The 15,477-nt window shown below is 33.9% G+C and overlaps 1 protein-coding gene across 4 annotated transcripts in view; it reads left to right on the top strand.

Moving 5' to 3' along the window:
* RANBP3L (RAN binding protein 3 like) overlaps positions 1–13,701 on the top strand; it is a 50,817-nt gene extending 37,116 nt beyond the window's left edge. For all 4 annotated transcript variants that reach the window (XM_050794520.1, XM_050794518.1, XM_050794521.1 and 1 more), the window contains 8 exons: positions 721–824; positions 1,914–1,998; positions 5,250–5,352; positions 5,739–5,869; positions 7,212–7,332; positions 8,999–9,141; positions 11,230–11,416; positions 12,996–13,701. In XM_050794520.1, the coding sequence (XP_050650477.1) occupies positions 721–824; positions 1,914–1,998; positions 5,250–5,352; positions 5,739–5,869; positions 7,212–7,332; positions 8,999–9,141; positions 11,230–11,416; positions 12,996–13,039 (918 nt within the window). In that variant the 3' untranslated portion in view covers positions 13,040–13,701. The remainder of the gene's footprint in view (positions 1–720; positions 825–1,913; positions 1,999–5,249; positions 5,353–5,738; positions 5,870–7,211; positions 7,333–8,998; positions 9,142–11,229; positions 11,417–12,995) is intronic.
* The last annotated feature ends 1,776 nt before the right edge of the window (positions 13,702–15,477 follow it).

The following is a 15,477-nucleotide window of genomic DNA, read 5'->3' as shown; positions in this document are numbered from 1 at the left end:
TTATTGATTGAAATAAAAATTTAAGTGGAAACGTATCCTATCTGGCTTTAAAAGATATGAACGACCTGAAACATCTTTGCAAATCCCTGGTCGAGGAAGGAAGGTGTCCACAATACATTGTAAATACTAGACCAGATAATTTATAGGGTTCCTTCCAATTCTAAATTTCCTCACTCTTACATTTATATATTAATTCAGGTATTGTGCATACACATATGTACATAGGGCAAAGTAACTGAGTAAGTTACCAGTTGAAAATTTCAAGATAAAGAGATGAGTGGGGTTTTCTCTTACACTGGGTGACTAGGATGGTGACATTTTTGGGTGTTACCAAGGATTACATAGTCCTGAAAGTGAGCTTTACTAATCCAGAAATGAGAATTAACCCAATTTGACTAAAATGGCAAAAATAACAAAACATAGTGGGATTTCTGAATATTATGATATTCTGGTATTAGACAGATCTCCATTGTATGTAAGTGACCTGGACAAGTTATTTAAGTTCTTTGTGTCAGTTTACTCACCTGTAAAATGTGGATAATAGAAGTACAAAGTGTATAGAGTTGTAAGGAGTAAATGAGATAGTACATAAAATGCTTAGGGCAGTACTTAAACATAGTAAGTTTTCAATATGTTTAACTATAACTATTGTTTCCTTGTCTGATGGTCCTATAGTAAGGTAGTCTTTATAAACTTTTTGATGTATTTCTTTACTTTCAGATTTCTGAGGGAAATTCCTATTTGTCAAGTGAAAATTTATCAAGTGCCAGAATTTCAGTCCAGCTGTCTACTAACCAGCACTTTTTAGGTGCAACATCAGTAGGGTAAGTTAATAATGAGAAAACAGAAGGGTTGTCCTTTCATTCTTGCATTCTTTTATTATTATAACCAATCATGGAAAATAATTTTCTGACCTTGTATGGATAAACTGCCAAGATTCCCATTTGAAAGGAGATTTTATAGGAACACAAGTTTAAAATGTTTTTTAAAAATTTCTGATACTTAAATATTATCATATTAATACTGGATTGTCTTCATTGTTTCATTGACTTGGGTGAGAACTTTTTGAAAATGTATGGCTAAACTTTTATTTGGTTGGGCATAAATTATCTGGTTAGTAGATTAGGCTCTCTTCCTCTCTCTCCGGCGTTTTTTTCTTTTATTTTGGCATTATTCATTTTTTATTGGCATGGGTTATACAAACAACAAGGAAAGCAGTATAAATCTGCCATATTTATTAGTATGTATTAGTATTACTAGTGATGAATAAATGTTTGATCTGAGAGATTAAAACTAGCTGTGGATATAAACTGACTCACATGACTGGGCTCTGTCCAGGTGCGGTAGCAGGTGCCTTCTGTGCACATTGGGGATGCAATGACGAACCCTGAGCACATCTGTCTACAAAGAGAGGGCTTCCTGTCTTCAAGTTTCTCATCAGGAAAAACACTTTTAACATTAAAAAAAAAGTTTCTGGGAGGCAAAAAAATTTAAGCCAATGCACACTCAATTATAACAGATAGGGTTTTGCTTTTGCCCTGGAGATCTCTGGTTGCTAAAGGCATCAGCCACTTGGGGAAGGGAAGAGTGCAAATTAGGTATTAGACAGGGTGTGTTGGAAAAGCAAAAAGGGTTGGGCAGCCCTCCTGGCTGACCACACAGCCAGTGCAGTGATGGCCATGAGGCAGTCAGGACTGGTCTCTGTCAGTGCTGTAATAGCTGGAAACTATCTTGACAATCACTTCTGGATGCCACTATTTGAATTTTTCTTTCATTTCTCATTAAATTCAAACTAACAAAAATGAGCAGTAAATTTGATTTACATAAATCTATTAAATTATCTGATTATTTCAAGGTTTAAAATGGCTTTATCCATGTATTTAAAATAGTAAATGCTTATTTCTTTTTCTTAGATGTCAACCAAATGAAGATAAATGTTCTTTTAAAAACTGCAGTTCCAATTTTGTTTTTGGAGAAAACATGGTAGAAAGAGTTTTGGTAAGATTTTGGTATATGTTTCTATTACTATATACAGAGCTGTCACTTTAAATTTCTAAAGGTAAATTAATTAAAAGTAATATTAAATTGAATAATACTTTTTAACTCCTGAGTTCAACGGCACATTTTCTTTCTTTAACTGGAAAGATTCTCCTGGGAAGCATGTCCTAGTTGTTAAAATAATAGAAACCCACAGAGGAAGGGAACTGTATAATTATAACATTATTACTGATGTGAAATATTAAATAGTTCTTTGACTTGTGTTAAGCCAAAAGTACCCAAGGAAATCCCAGAATTATCTGCAATCGTTAGATAAGCTCAATTGGTAATGATATTTTAATAGTTTGCATCATTTTACAACAAGATGCATTTAAAATTATTTGCCATTTTTTTTTTTTTTTTTTTTTTGAGACAGGGTCTCACTGTGTCACCCAGGCTGACGTGCAGTGGTACGATCTCTGCTAACTGCAACCTCCGCCTCCTGGGTTCAAGCGATTCTCCTGCCTCGGCCTTCCGAGTAATTGGGAATACAGATGTGTGCCACCACACCCGGCTAATATATATATTATATATATTTTTTGTATTTTTAGTAGAGATGGGGTTTCACCATCTTAGCCAGGATGGTCTCAATCTCCTGACCTCGTGATCTGCTCGCCTCAGCCTCCCAAAGTGCTGGGATTATAGGCGTGAGCCACCGCGCCCGGCTACCAGTTTGTTCTTATTAGTTAACCACAACCCTACTTTCAAGCTCTTACATCAAAAAGCATTATTATAACTTTTCTTTCCCTAGCTTTCAGAGAAAATTCATAGTGCTTTACTTGCCTAGGAGAATCTACTTGCCTAGTGAAAACCCCTCACTGTTATTACCATCATCCTTATTTAATGCTCAGCATCCTCTTGCAATGAGGTAACTGCTTCTCTGGTCCCCACAGAACTCTGATCTCTAAGACAGTGTAATCTACAGTGGAAAATTGTACAGAAAAGTGAAAGCTGTGGGAAACCATGCCTATGGTTTTATCTGGTCAATCACATCTTCATACCTTTTCCAGCTTTCACTCAAGTCAGGAAAGTGGCTGAGATAGCTTGAACATGCCTAGCTTGTCTCAGGAATACCAGTTACATGAAGAATCCCAAAGAAGCTGCAGAGATTTTAAAACTCATGTACGGATTTAGATTAATAAAAGAACCAACTCGTTAAGCCAGTTCATTCCAATTCTTTTTTTTTTTTTTTTTTTAGATGGGGTCTTGCTCTGTCACCCAGGCTGACATGCAGATCATGCAGGGGCATGATCTTGGCTCACTGCAACCTCTGTCTCCCTGGCTCAAGGGATCCCCCCACCTCAGCCTACCGAGTAGCTGGGACCACAGGCACGCACCACCACACCTGGCTAACTTTTTGTATTTTTGGTAGAGATGAGGTTTCACCATGTTGCCCAGGCTGGCCTTGAATTCCTGAGCTCAAGCGATCCACCCGCCTCAGCCTCCCAAAGTGCTGGAATTATAGGCGTGAGCCACCACGCCCAAACTCATTCCAAAATTTTTAGGGCTTTCATATATTAGTTATTTTAAAGGCTTAGTTTATTTTAGGAACCCTTCTGTCATTCCCAAAATGAAGGTCAACTCACCAATCCTAGACCTGTGACCTATGCCTTTGGATGTGAACCAAAACGGACTAGCCTCCATGGTGAATTTACAGGCAGTATATTTAGGCACATTTATTCCATATCATTTATTTCTAAGTTTGACACCAGATTAGCCACAGCATCTGTAAAATGTCAGACAACGCTTTTCAAACCTCACAGGATCAACTTTACATTCCACTCAATTTACCAAACATGTACTGAGTTCTGATGGTATATAAAGCATTGATCTCAAATTTGGCTGCCTGTTAGAATCATCCTTTTAAGGATTTCTTACCTTTGGTCTCATCAGACCAATTAGCTCAGAATGCCTGTGGGTGAGGCCAGCTGTCAAGCGATTCTAATGTACAGGCAGGTTTGAAAACCACCTGAGTAAGTGGTTATGCAAGCTAAAGGAGACACTGTATCCTAAAGGTGCTTATCATCTAATAAGAGCAGACAGAGAGATACCTATACAAATAAACTATAGTCAGGACTACAGGTTTGGTTTGAGAAGGCACTTGTGCACATTTCCTATGGGCATTTTAAATTTGGTTTATAAAGGAACCTGAACTCTCTATCTCTTTAAGTTGGTAATATCTTAAGGATAACAGGAATTATAGAGATAATTTGTGTTTGTCTCTAATCCTGTAAATTTTTGGCCTTGCGATTTGGGGGCCAGGATGCACTCTTGGCTTATTGGCTAACTATGTGTTTTTAAAGTGAGTCATTTAAACTTTCTGTGCCTCAGTTTCTATTTTCTTAAAATGGAAATAATTATACCCATCTCTACCAATTTTAAGGGAATATCTTGATGTCTAGTTAAGTAATGTGAAATAATTTTCAGTTCATAAGGGAAAAAATATAAGCATAAATTCTTAAGTATCATTGTTCTAATTCTCTGTGTTTTGCAGAGGGCTACACATTATCGCAAATGTCATGTCAATTAGTCTTTTTTGTGCAGGCCTTGATTACAACAGACATACAGAGCCCCAAGTAGCCTTAAAAGCGACTGTTGGCAAAAATTGTCTGGGAGGAAAAGTTAGGATTCTTTCTACAAAGATGTTCTCTGAGACATCTTGTGGGGGTCTCTGGATAACTTTTTTGTTTTCTTCCATAAAGTGGATAGCAAGAGTAAATTTCTGGGGACACTGAAATACTTTGGTATATGTTTCTGTTACTATATACAGAGCTGTCACTTTAAATTTCTAAAGGTAAATTAATTAAAAGTAATATTAAATTGAATTATACTTTTAACTCCTGTGTTCAAAGGCACATTTTCTTTCTTTTTTTTGTACCTCCTGGGCATCAGTTTAGTCTAGTCAGAGTGTGGAACATCTGTTACCTTCTTTTGTACCTTTAGACCTTTCCCATTGCCTCTGGGACTAGATCCCACCTGAAGTAGGCTGGTGGTAACTAGATTATATTTTCTGAGGATTAGAACTCAGGCTTTCTAACAATGGAGATGAATTCTCTGTTCAGCACACAGAAAGTCCAAAATAAAAAACATACCAGCTGGGCTTATTTGCTGTGTTGAAACAGAAAAATGAAAGTGTCTTACTGCAAACATATAGGGATAAAATTAAAACTTTTATTAAATAAAATTAATAATGCATCTTTTTCCCCACTCAGAGTACTCAAAAACTCACCCAGCCTCAACTTGAAAATGATTCATACACCAAGGAAAAACCATTCAAATCCACTCCGAAATTTCCTGTCAACTTTTTAAGTTCAAGTAAGAATTCTTTCATTTGTAAAACATTAGATTCACCTAGTTTGTCTTGTTTTTTATGTTATTTATTAACATTAATATTTAATATAAGTAAAATTAATATTTAATATAAGATTTAAAAAACAGTAATTCAGTGTTTCAAATATTTTGGTAAAGATTAAAGCATATAAATATGATTATCTGATATACCAGCTTTAATAATTTTTTGAGTTAATGCTATGTGGGAATCGATAAGGAGATTTTACACGAACTCAAGCAGTTTGAAATTTTGGAATCTCACTTACTATTAGAAAAAGCCAAGTAGATATATGTGGTCATAGGGGCAATAAAGAACTTTCACAGTAGAGAAAATGGGGACTTTTCAGTGTTTTTCCCGCATTTTCTCTTAGGAACAGACTCTATTAAAAATACTTCCCTAACTGAATCAGCTGCTGCATTCTCTTCCCAACCATCACGAAAATGCTTGCTGGAGAAAATTGATGTTATAACAGGGGAGGAATCAGAACATAATGTGTTAAAGGTCTGTATATCGTGTTTTACTCTTTTTGGCAGCATTTACATACTTGGAATAAAGTTAACATGAGAAGAGACATCTTTAAAAATACAGACAGAAGTATAGTTTTCATGGAGACTAAGTTACTTAAATAAAAATGTTGGACGCTCTCAAAAATTACACCAGTAACTTATTTTCTTCTTATGTTTGTATGTGTACTTTGCAGGAAAATGGGTTGTTAGTTTTACAACTATTCACATTAGTCCCTTAGAAATACAATAGCCAAGTATCCTGCTTTAATATTTGCTTTTATAATTAGTGCTATTATTGTGATTAAATAATTCTACTTACACAGGTTTAACAATGTTGATACCTTGATTTCAGTCCAATAAGAATTTTGTTTTCCTCCTAAAAAAGTTTAGAATTTCATAAATTTAGCTTCCTTTAAAAAAGTTTAGAATTTCATGTAATTCAAGAATTTCACAGATATACACTACAGTATCACAGGATTTTAATGCTGAGTAGTATCACCATCAGCACAAGCACATGAAATGTAATTACTACAACTTTACCTTTTTCCAACAAGGCAGAAATTTCCCTTTGCCTTTCTCTATCTGCTTTTCTCTAAACTCTCTCCATTCCTCTCCACTTCCTGTATGATCTACAGACACTTTTATTTTAACTGTGTCTCAGAGCATAACCCTTGAATTAGATTAATTCCACTCTTATTGAAGTAATTGTTAGGAGTGAGGCTCTGACATGCTGTATTTTTAACAGGCTGTTTAGGTGATTCTTGTACACAGTAGTAATGATTGTAGTGGGGTAACCTGTGGCATTACATCATACTTCTCCACATTATCATGCCGTCTTTGAAAATTTCGAAGCATGCAAATGGTTCAATGATTCCTTTACCTTCAAATAACATTATATAGCTCAAATAATTAATATAAAAGTTGATGTATATATAGTTTTAAAAAATCAGAAAGTAGGTATGGCATTCTACCACTGACAGAAAAAAAGAGGGGGAACATTTATATGTATTGGCATGTATATATGTACAAATATCTCTGGAAGGATAAACAAAATATTTACACCAGTGGTTACTTGTTGCAGGGGTGTAAATTGGTAGATGGGAAATAAAAGCTGGGGCCTCTTTTCACTTTGTATGTCTTTTTACTTTTTGATGTTTGAACTATCCAAAAGTTATATGTTTCTAAACATTAAATATATGTTAAAAGCTGGTTTACAAATCACTAACGAAGATTATTTTGGTAAAAGATCAGACACATATAAATGTATCATAACATAGGAAGTAACTTACTTTGAAAAAATTTTCTATATATTTGACATTTAAAAAATTGTTATTTAGATCAACTGCAAGCTTTTCATATTCAACAAAACAACACAGTCCTGGATTGAAAGGGGCAGAGGAACGTTGAGACTGAATGATACAGCAAGCAGTGACTGTGGAACATTACAGTCAAGACTAAGTAAGGAATCCTTTTGTAAAGCAAGCGACGATTTCTCAGGATTTCTCATGTGTACCTATAATAATATAGGCACATATCATTTTCTGGAGATGTGCTATAAAATACACCAAAACAATCAGACTGTTGAAAATATTTCTATAGGAGCTTCCCATTTCAAGTAGGCTCTCCTGTTAGACTGCATGGGCTCCAGCAGTGACTAACTAGTGACCTTGACAAGGTTTTTAATCTCTTTCTCTACTGTACTTATATCAGTTTAAAATGGGAATAACTGTAGTTCATGACTTACTGAGAGAATTCAATGAGATAAAGCATGTAAAGCACCTATATCAGAGCCCAGCACACACCTAAATAGTAATGTTATTATTATTTGAAATAATATGATGCAAATTATTTTGTAAAGTGAAAAGCTTTTCTAAAAGAAAATACTTGCCCCATAATTTGTCCTGGGCATCCCAGACATGGGATGGGGGTCAGGATGAAGGATTAGTCTCTAAGGAAAGAGATTAGTTTCCAAGGTGTGCAGTTATTGAATCCTGCAGGCACAGTGATGTTCAGAAGTTGGAGCCAGTCAAACCTAAAAATACAAGAGAGCTATCATTCAAAATGACACAATGGGCATTGTTCAGAGGTCCAAACTGAAAGACAGCACAGGGAGAGATCTGGGCAGGATGAATGGATTTATTGGTCAATTTTGAGAGGTCAAGACTTTGGAGGAGACCACAGGTAGACATTGGATCCAAGAATAAGGTTATTCGTTGAGTTTTGGATATCAAGCTCAAGAAATGGGTAAGAGATATAATTCAGACTAAAAGGATAGAAACAGTGTCTTCAGTTCTGTAACAGGCACGCAGATTTCTAAATCACCCAACCAAGTAATAGTACCAAGGCAGTTGCAAGTTATTTACTACTCTGGTTTGATTCTACTGCCTGCCAAAGGAAAAAAAAAATCCCCAAACAAAAATAAAAAACAAAAAACAAACCCCCAAAGCAGCTTTCTTTTTATTATGCAGGTAATATCCATTCATTGTAAAAACTGGAAAGCATGGATTGAAAAAATTTTTTTAAAAATCACTTAAAGGCCTATCTCCCTAAGATAACATCTGTTAACAGAATATATTTTTCTGACCCTTGTTTTCTGTATATATAAACGTATACATAGATTGTAAAAGTTCTGATTCATGGTGTTTATTTTGCTTTGTAGCCTATTTTTTTCTTTTACATATTACACCATGATTTTTCCACATCAATAAATATCTTCTTGCAGTATTCTTAATGGGTTCATAATATTCTCTTGAATGACTACACCATAATTTATTTAACTAATTCCATTTTTTTGGACACTTAAGGTTTTTGTTTTGGTTTTCTTCATTGTAAACAATTCGCAGACGAATATTCTTCAGACTATCAGTTCTTAAAAAGAGTTCTAAAATTTTAACCACTTTTAAATATTACAGTAGAAAAGTGTAATTTCAGCACTTAAGATAAAAAAGTTCTCCCAACATAAGAAAGTACAATTTGAAAACCAAGTTATAATTTAGTCAAATCACAAGTTAGTATTGAATCTACAGTCTGACAAACAACTACAAGATTTATTTTGCTTTTGAAAATGGTAAATTCCTCTGTGTCAACTGTTCTGTGGCCTGATGTAGTCAACTTCCTATTTTAGTTATGCGCAATCAAGGCAGTTTAAGGCTGATCCTCAATAGCAAACTCTGGGCCCAAATGAAGATTCAAAGAGCAAACCACAAAAATGTACGAATAACAGCTACTGATTTAGAAGACTATAGCATCAAAGTATTTTTAATTCAGGTAAGTGAGAAATTTCAGTGAGAGAGGATTATCCTACTACATTAATAGATGTCTGCAATTACTAATTTGTTTTTTCATTTGTTGTAATAATATGTACCATTGGCAAAAACAGCCATTCATTATGTCTGTTTGTAGTATAAGACATAAATTTTATGTGAAATTCAGAAATTAACACCAAAGTCTATGTAATCAATTGGTACTCATTCCAAGACATTTGTGTGATACATGCCATCAAATCTCTACCCTTTACTTTACTACTGAAATTTTGTGAACAATCTTACTGTGTTACCAAAGTGACTATTGTCAGGAATGGTTCCCAGGAAGACGTTAGCAGACTTTGAAGCCTAATGCTTATCCTGCAAGCTGAGATTGAAAAAAGGCTTTAGGTCACTGGAAAAGAACCAGTGGGAAATGGAAAAATACAGAGCTAGCAAGTTAAAACAACCAGTCCAACAGCAAATTCCAATTCTGGACATGAGTAAATCTCCAAGGTAACAGGATGGGAGCACAGCTTTAGCTGTTTCTGGCAGAGGAATACTTGACCTCAAATACAAGATCCAGACCCAAGAGAGCTGGCAAGAATAAAGCCTTAAAAAAACAAAACAAAACCACAACCTCCCCCCCAAAAAAACTAGATTTCCCCATGGACCAACTGAAGACTGATTACCCAAGTTCAGGCAGAAGGTGACAATACAAATAAATTGGTTTCCATGTAGTAATATGGAAAAAAAGCTTGCAGGTGCCCGTGATGAAAATCCAAATTTATTAGTTACCAGTAAGTGTACTGTTAGGTGTAAGTGATATTGAGTATTAAAACGTTCAGGTAAGATGATGTACAAACCGCATTTACCATTTAAGGTATTAATACTCTTGCCAGTCTTCTGGGCCAGATTCCCCCTTGGTTTTAGGTGGGTAAAGTAGCATGCCAGAGACTGAGCCTGTTAATCATGACTAGATTCCATCCTCAGAGATGGTCACTATTAACATTTTGGTCTTATATTTTAGTATATACATGGAACTGGGTGTAAGTATATACACACATACATATATGTAGCATAGTGTACATACTGTATAATCTTTGGGAAAGCTACTTAGCCTTCTTTAAACTGATTTTATTCATCTGCAAAATGATGGTAACAATAGTATACTTTAGAAAAGCTGCTGAGATTAAAAAGCTAATATGATTGTGAAATACACATTTTACTTATCGATGTTAGTGAGTGTCTTCATGACATTAGTTTATTCTTCAAAAATTGTTTTAGTAGGTGAAAGAATTCTATTCTATTATGGACCATAATTTATTCCATTAATCCCACTAATGTGAATGATAAAACCTGGGTTTCAACTTTCAGCCAATTTGCTGACTAGCAACTCAGACAAGTCATTTTACCCTTCTGAGCCATAATTTCCTCATTCATAAAGGGAAGAGGAAAACAAGCTATATTTAGTACCTGTGCTGCCTATATTTTGCTAATATAAACGAAATTAATAATGAACCCACAGTTTTACTGAAGGAATTGAAAAAAAGAATATTTTAACAGTAAAAGTTATACCAACTTTATTGTTACCATTTTTATATTTTCATATGAATAACAACCATTAAAATAGTGTAGAAAAATATTGAAAAGCAAGAACTTCTGATGTATTTATGGTACAATACCATAGACTGCTCTAATGAGCTCAGCATATCCACAAAGCTATGTAGTTTGGAGGAATGTCCAAGCAAAGTGATGGACAGGAAATGGAAGTCTTTTTTCTCTGCAAGCCTACAATTTTCTACAGTGAAAATAGTGAAGGAGGGATGGTCTTAACTAATTTAAATTCAAATAGAAATTTTATATAACAAAATTTCACTCTCTCAATTTAAAATGTATACACTGGGATTGCTTATAAAAGTATACATTTTAGGACGCAATTTAGTTCAAGATTGTCTTTTTACTGCTTAATTTTTAGGGTTGTTAGCACCTATGTACCAATTTGTAGATTTATGCCATGTAATTCCTTCCTTATTAGTAGTGAAAGATTAAAAATCTGTAAAATGTAGCTAACATTAATGATTGTCTTAACAATGTAATGTTCCTCACGCAGGCCAGTGCCAAAGATACAGCATATTTGTATGCAGCAATACATCATCGTCTTGTTGCACTTCAAAGCTTCAGTAAGCAGAAAGATGTCAATCAAGCTGAAAGCCTGTCAGAAACAGTCCAACAATCGAACTGCGAAAGCTGTGATGAGAATGAGGATGATTTCATTCAAGTCACTAAAAATGGATCAGGTAAATAGCTTTTGTTTTGTTAGGTCAGAGGTTTAAAAACGAATTCTTAAGCATGATCCTCATATATTAGGTAGATTTTTTAACAAGTGGAACTGCTCTGTTTAAAGTCGGTGGTGGCTAGAGCCTTAGTTGTTTGGATCTGAGGAGTGGGTTTGAAAATCACTGTCTTCTATAAGTGGTCTTCATTTTATCAAGTCAGCTTCATGGTGATGCCTATGTCATTTGCTTACAAACTGCATAAAAAACTACTACATTGCTACCCTGAAATTAACCCTTCATTTTTATTTATCTTCACTTACTCTCATTTTATTATTGGCTATAATAGGAAGAAATAGAAATACATATAGTGAGTCCACCTGGTACACTTGGCTTGATACCCTGAAAATTCTGTTTATTCTCTTTTTAGAATTTGACTGCTTATAAGAATAACTAGATTGTACAAATACTATTTTCAAGGACCTATTTTGTCTAGGGGAAAAAGTACTATTTCTTTTATTGTATCAAGATTCACAAATAAAGTAAGGTTGAAGTGGAACCAGTGATAAACAGATTGTTAGGTTTTAGTGCTTATCTTGATATATGGATTTAAAACTAATATTCATGCTTTGGAGAAAAACAATGTCAAACATAGTAAGCTCAACTTTGTTATATAGATGTAATTATTCCAATAAAGTCATCCAAGTGTTTTCACTAACAGTTTCACTTAGTCCTGAATTCTTGTTTTACAGAGGACTGAGTAATACAATTACAATGATAGTGTGGTAACAAGCATTTTTTTCAACTCTTAATCATTTTGAAATATTAAAGCTGCTTTAATCATACATAACTTAAGAATCTATCAAAGAACGTGCATAACTGGATGAAATATCTTCCTTTGCTTAATATTAAAGCTATAATCAAAACGAAAAATACACAAAACATGCAGATCAGTATTATAACCTGCTTGACCTAGTGATTCAGAGAACTAAGTTAATATAATTTTTCTTGCTACTTTAAGCAAATCTATTAAACAAATGGTTTATTAGTCTCTAAAGCATATAAAATAAATAAAAATTCTTTTATTTTATTATAATGTTTACACTGCCAACAAAATGGGGTCTATCAGAGAACTAGTTGGTACACATTAACAATGTCAATTTGAAAAAAGGATTAAATAGCAAATTGTCTCACGAACTAATGACACGTGCTTATGATGTCTATATTCTGTTATACTGAATTTTAGGAAAGGGGTGCTATGTAACTATCTTAATAAAAAAACAATGAAAATAATGCAAAGCAAATGTCAATCATATGAACCCCCTTTCCCTTGCCATTTTTTCCCCTTTTCACTTAGTATCTTCTCCAGGAGGCATTAAAAACAAATGCTAAAATGTTATGGAAGCAATAAAAGGTCTAATTTTTTGCACTTTGTTGCTTATAAATTATCTAAATGGGAAATGTTACTTGTAAAAATGTATATTCTGCAGCTTTTATTTCATCACCAATGAGTATATTCATTAATATTCATATTTAGTTGCATTCAACATTAAAAATCTACCCTAAATATTGTATAATAAAACCTTTTAAATTTATACCACAGATCCTTCTAGGTGGACTCACAGACAGTCGGTTGCCTGTTCATGAATACTACCTGCTATAAACATGACATCTACAAAAAGAGGGTTCACCCTACTGAAAATACTAAACCACCCTAACTAATGAGAAGATTCTATTCATTCCTTGAAGAGTTTTTATAGAAAAGTTTAAGAAATGTAATTTGTTACAATGAACATTTTTATGTTTTACATTTTACATTTTGATTATTGTGCAGAAACTGACAGAATTTAAAAAAATAAATGGACTTCAGAAGTTCAAAATTTATCATTTTTGAAGAAGTTTATTTAGAATAGGATTTTATAACTAATTTGGACGCTTCATCACATTGATGGATATAATACTCAGAATTATAAATTGCTAGATTTGATAAATACCTACCAAAATGTTTATTTTTTTCAGTCATACACTGACCATAAAACAAATATTTTACTAAATTTCCAGAGTCATTTCTTTGAAAAACAGTATAATTGCATCATAACATTTCACTAAATCCTATTTATCTTCTGGGAAATGTATATTTTAATTTTAGCTGTTGGATTTCCTAAATATGATAAGCTTATATATTCATGGTATGAATTTCTTTAAAAAGAACATCTGCTCTTGGACTTGTATCTGTTGCATCTTGTCAATGCTTGACTCATGGTCAGCATCCAATAGTTGTTAAACGAATAAATAAATATAATATATTACCTATGTATCAAAAAGCATGTATAAGAATTCCAAATGTGTTAACTTGTTCTACTTTGTTTTATTTATGTAATTACATTTTCATTAATACTTTAGTAGGTATGGCTGTATAGAGAGAAAAACAAATGTATCATATATAGCCAAATGAATCTTTTTCTTAAATGCTATTATTATAGTAGGCTACAGTAATTTCAACAATTTTGCAATAGAGTTTTGATCCTCTTCTTTGAGATTTGTTTCATAGACACCTCATGAATCATAAAAGAAAATTAGTCTCAGTACTTATAGCCCTACTTCATTTTTCAATTCAGTTTTATCACATCATGGCTTCAAAGTGACTTTTGATTGTGACCCCTAAACTATTCTCTGACTAGGGGACAAGAATTCATAATTCCAAAATGTTTCTGAAAATGTTCTGAACAATGACAACATATTTGGAATGAGGGTATAATTTCACTAAGTGATACTTCAAAGAACAATATTCATTTGGATATGCGAACACACACTTTCAAGTTATATTACTGTATCGCCATGCCTGTTATAAAATAATAAAGATATAATATATAAGTATTTGTTAAGTCAAACCTCAGCTACTGCCTGAAAGTTTAGCATATGAAAGTTAAATTAACTCTTTTAGATTATGATTTAGTTAGTATAATTGTTCATTTTGTCCTTCCTTATAACTGAGAAAGCGTAACTTAATGTAAGGTAACTACTGAGAGAGGCCCATTCATTCTTCCAGTGATTCTAGAAGAAATATGGCACATAATATCCTTTACTTCTAAATAAAGGAGTCAATGACTCAGAAAATAAAGAGGAAAAATAAAGTTAATGTGAGAGAGATGAAGAAAAGATAGAAGGGAAAAAAGAGACATAGTACGAAAGAAAGGACAAAACAAATGGACAACAGAAACACTTTAAAAATCAAGAAGAGTGACTCTGATGTGGAACACACTCAGCAAAAAATTTTCATTAGAAACATAACACAGAGAGATATTTGGAGAAGATAATAAAGCACTGGTTCTCTTTTATTGTAAGATCTTAGCTGATGTGGGAGCATTGTGATTGCACTATCAATTGCTAAAGTGAAGAAGAGAACAAATAACTTTATTTATGTATTTTGTTTGTTTGTTTTTTAGACAGAGTCTCGCTCTGTCACCCAGGTTGGAGTGCAGTGGCACCACCTCGGCTCACTTCAACCTTCGCCTCCCGGGTTCAAGGGATTCTCGTGCCTTACTCAGCCTCCCGAGTAGCTGGGGTTACAGGCGCCTGCCATCACACCCGGCTAATTTTTGTATTTTTAGTAGAGACGGGGTTTCACCATGTTGGCCAGGCTGGTCTTGAACTCCTGATCTCAAGTGATCCACGTTGCCTCAGCCTCCCAAAGTGTTGGGATTACAGGCGTGAGCCACTGCACCTGGTCATCGTTATCCTTTTGACATGTTCATCCTTGTCACCACACTAAGGTAGAGATAAAGCAGTATCTTCTCAATGCTTGAAACATTTTAAGTTAAATTCATTCTATGATTTTCTTTAGATTTCTCCGCATATATCAATGGAAAAAATTAACTACCTTAATTTCTGATCTATATAGAAATTCCAGTGCAACAAAACCAAATATAGGGTTAGAATATCAGGAAAGCAAAGAAAGAAGTGAAAATTCCCAGATTATGAAATGGAAAAGAAGAACAGAAACATGATATTTAGCTCACAACTCTTTCAACCCGCTTTCTATACACTCCATTATTCTTAGAATTCTTACACAAATATTTAGTACA

This window comes from Macaca thibetana, chromosome 6, assembly GCF_024542745.1.
Source record: "Macaca thibetana thibetana isolate TM-01 chromosome 6, ASM2454274v1, whole genome shotgun sequence".
NCBI classification, from domain to species: Eukaryota; Metazoa; Chordata; class Mammalia; order Primates; family Cercopithecidae; genus Macaca; species Macaca thibetana.
The sequence above is the reverse complement of the archived record's forward strand: the minus strand, read 5'-3'. Positions and strand labels throughout refer to the sequence as shown.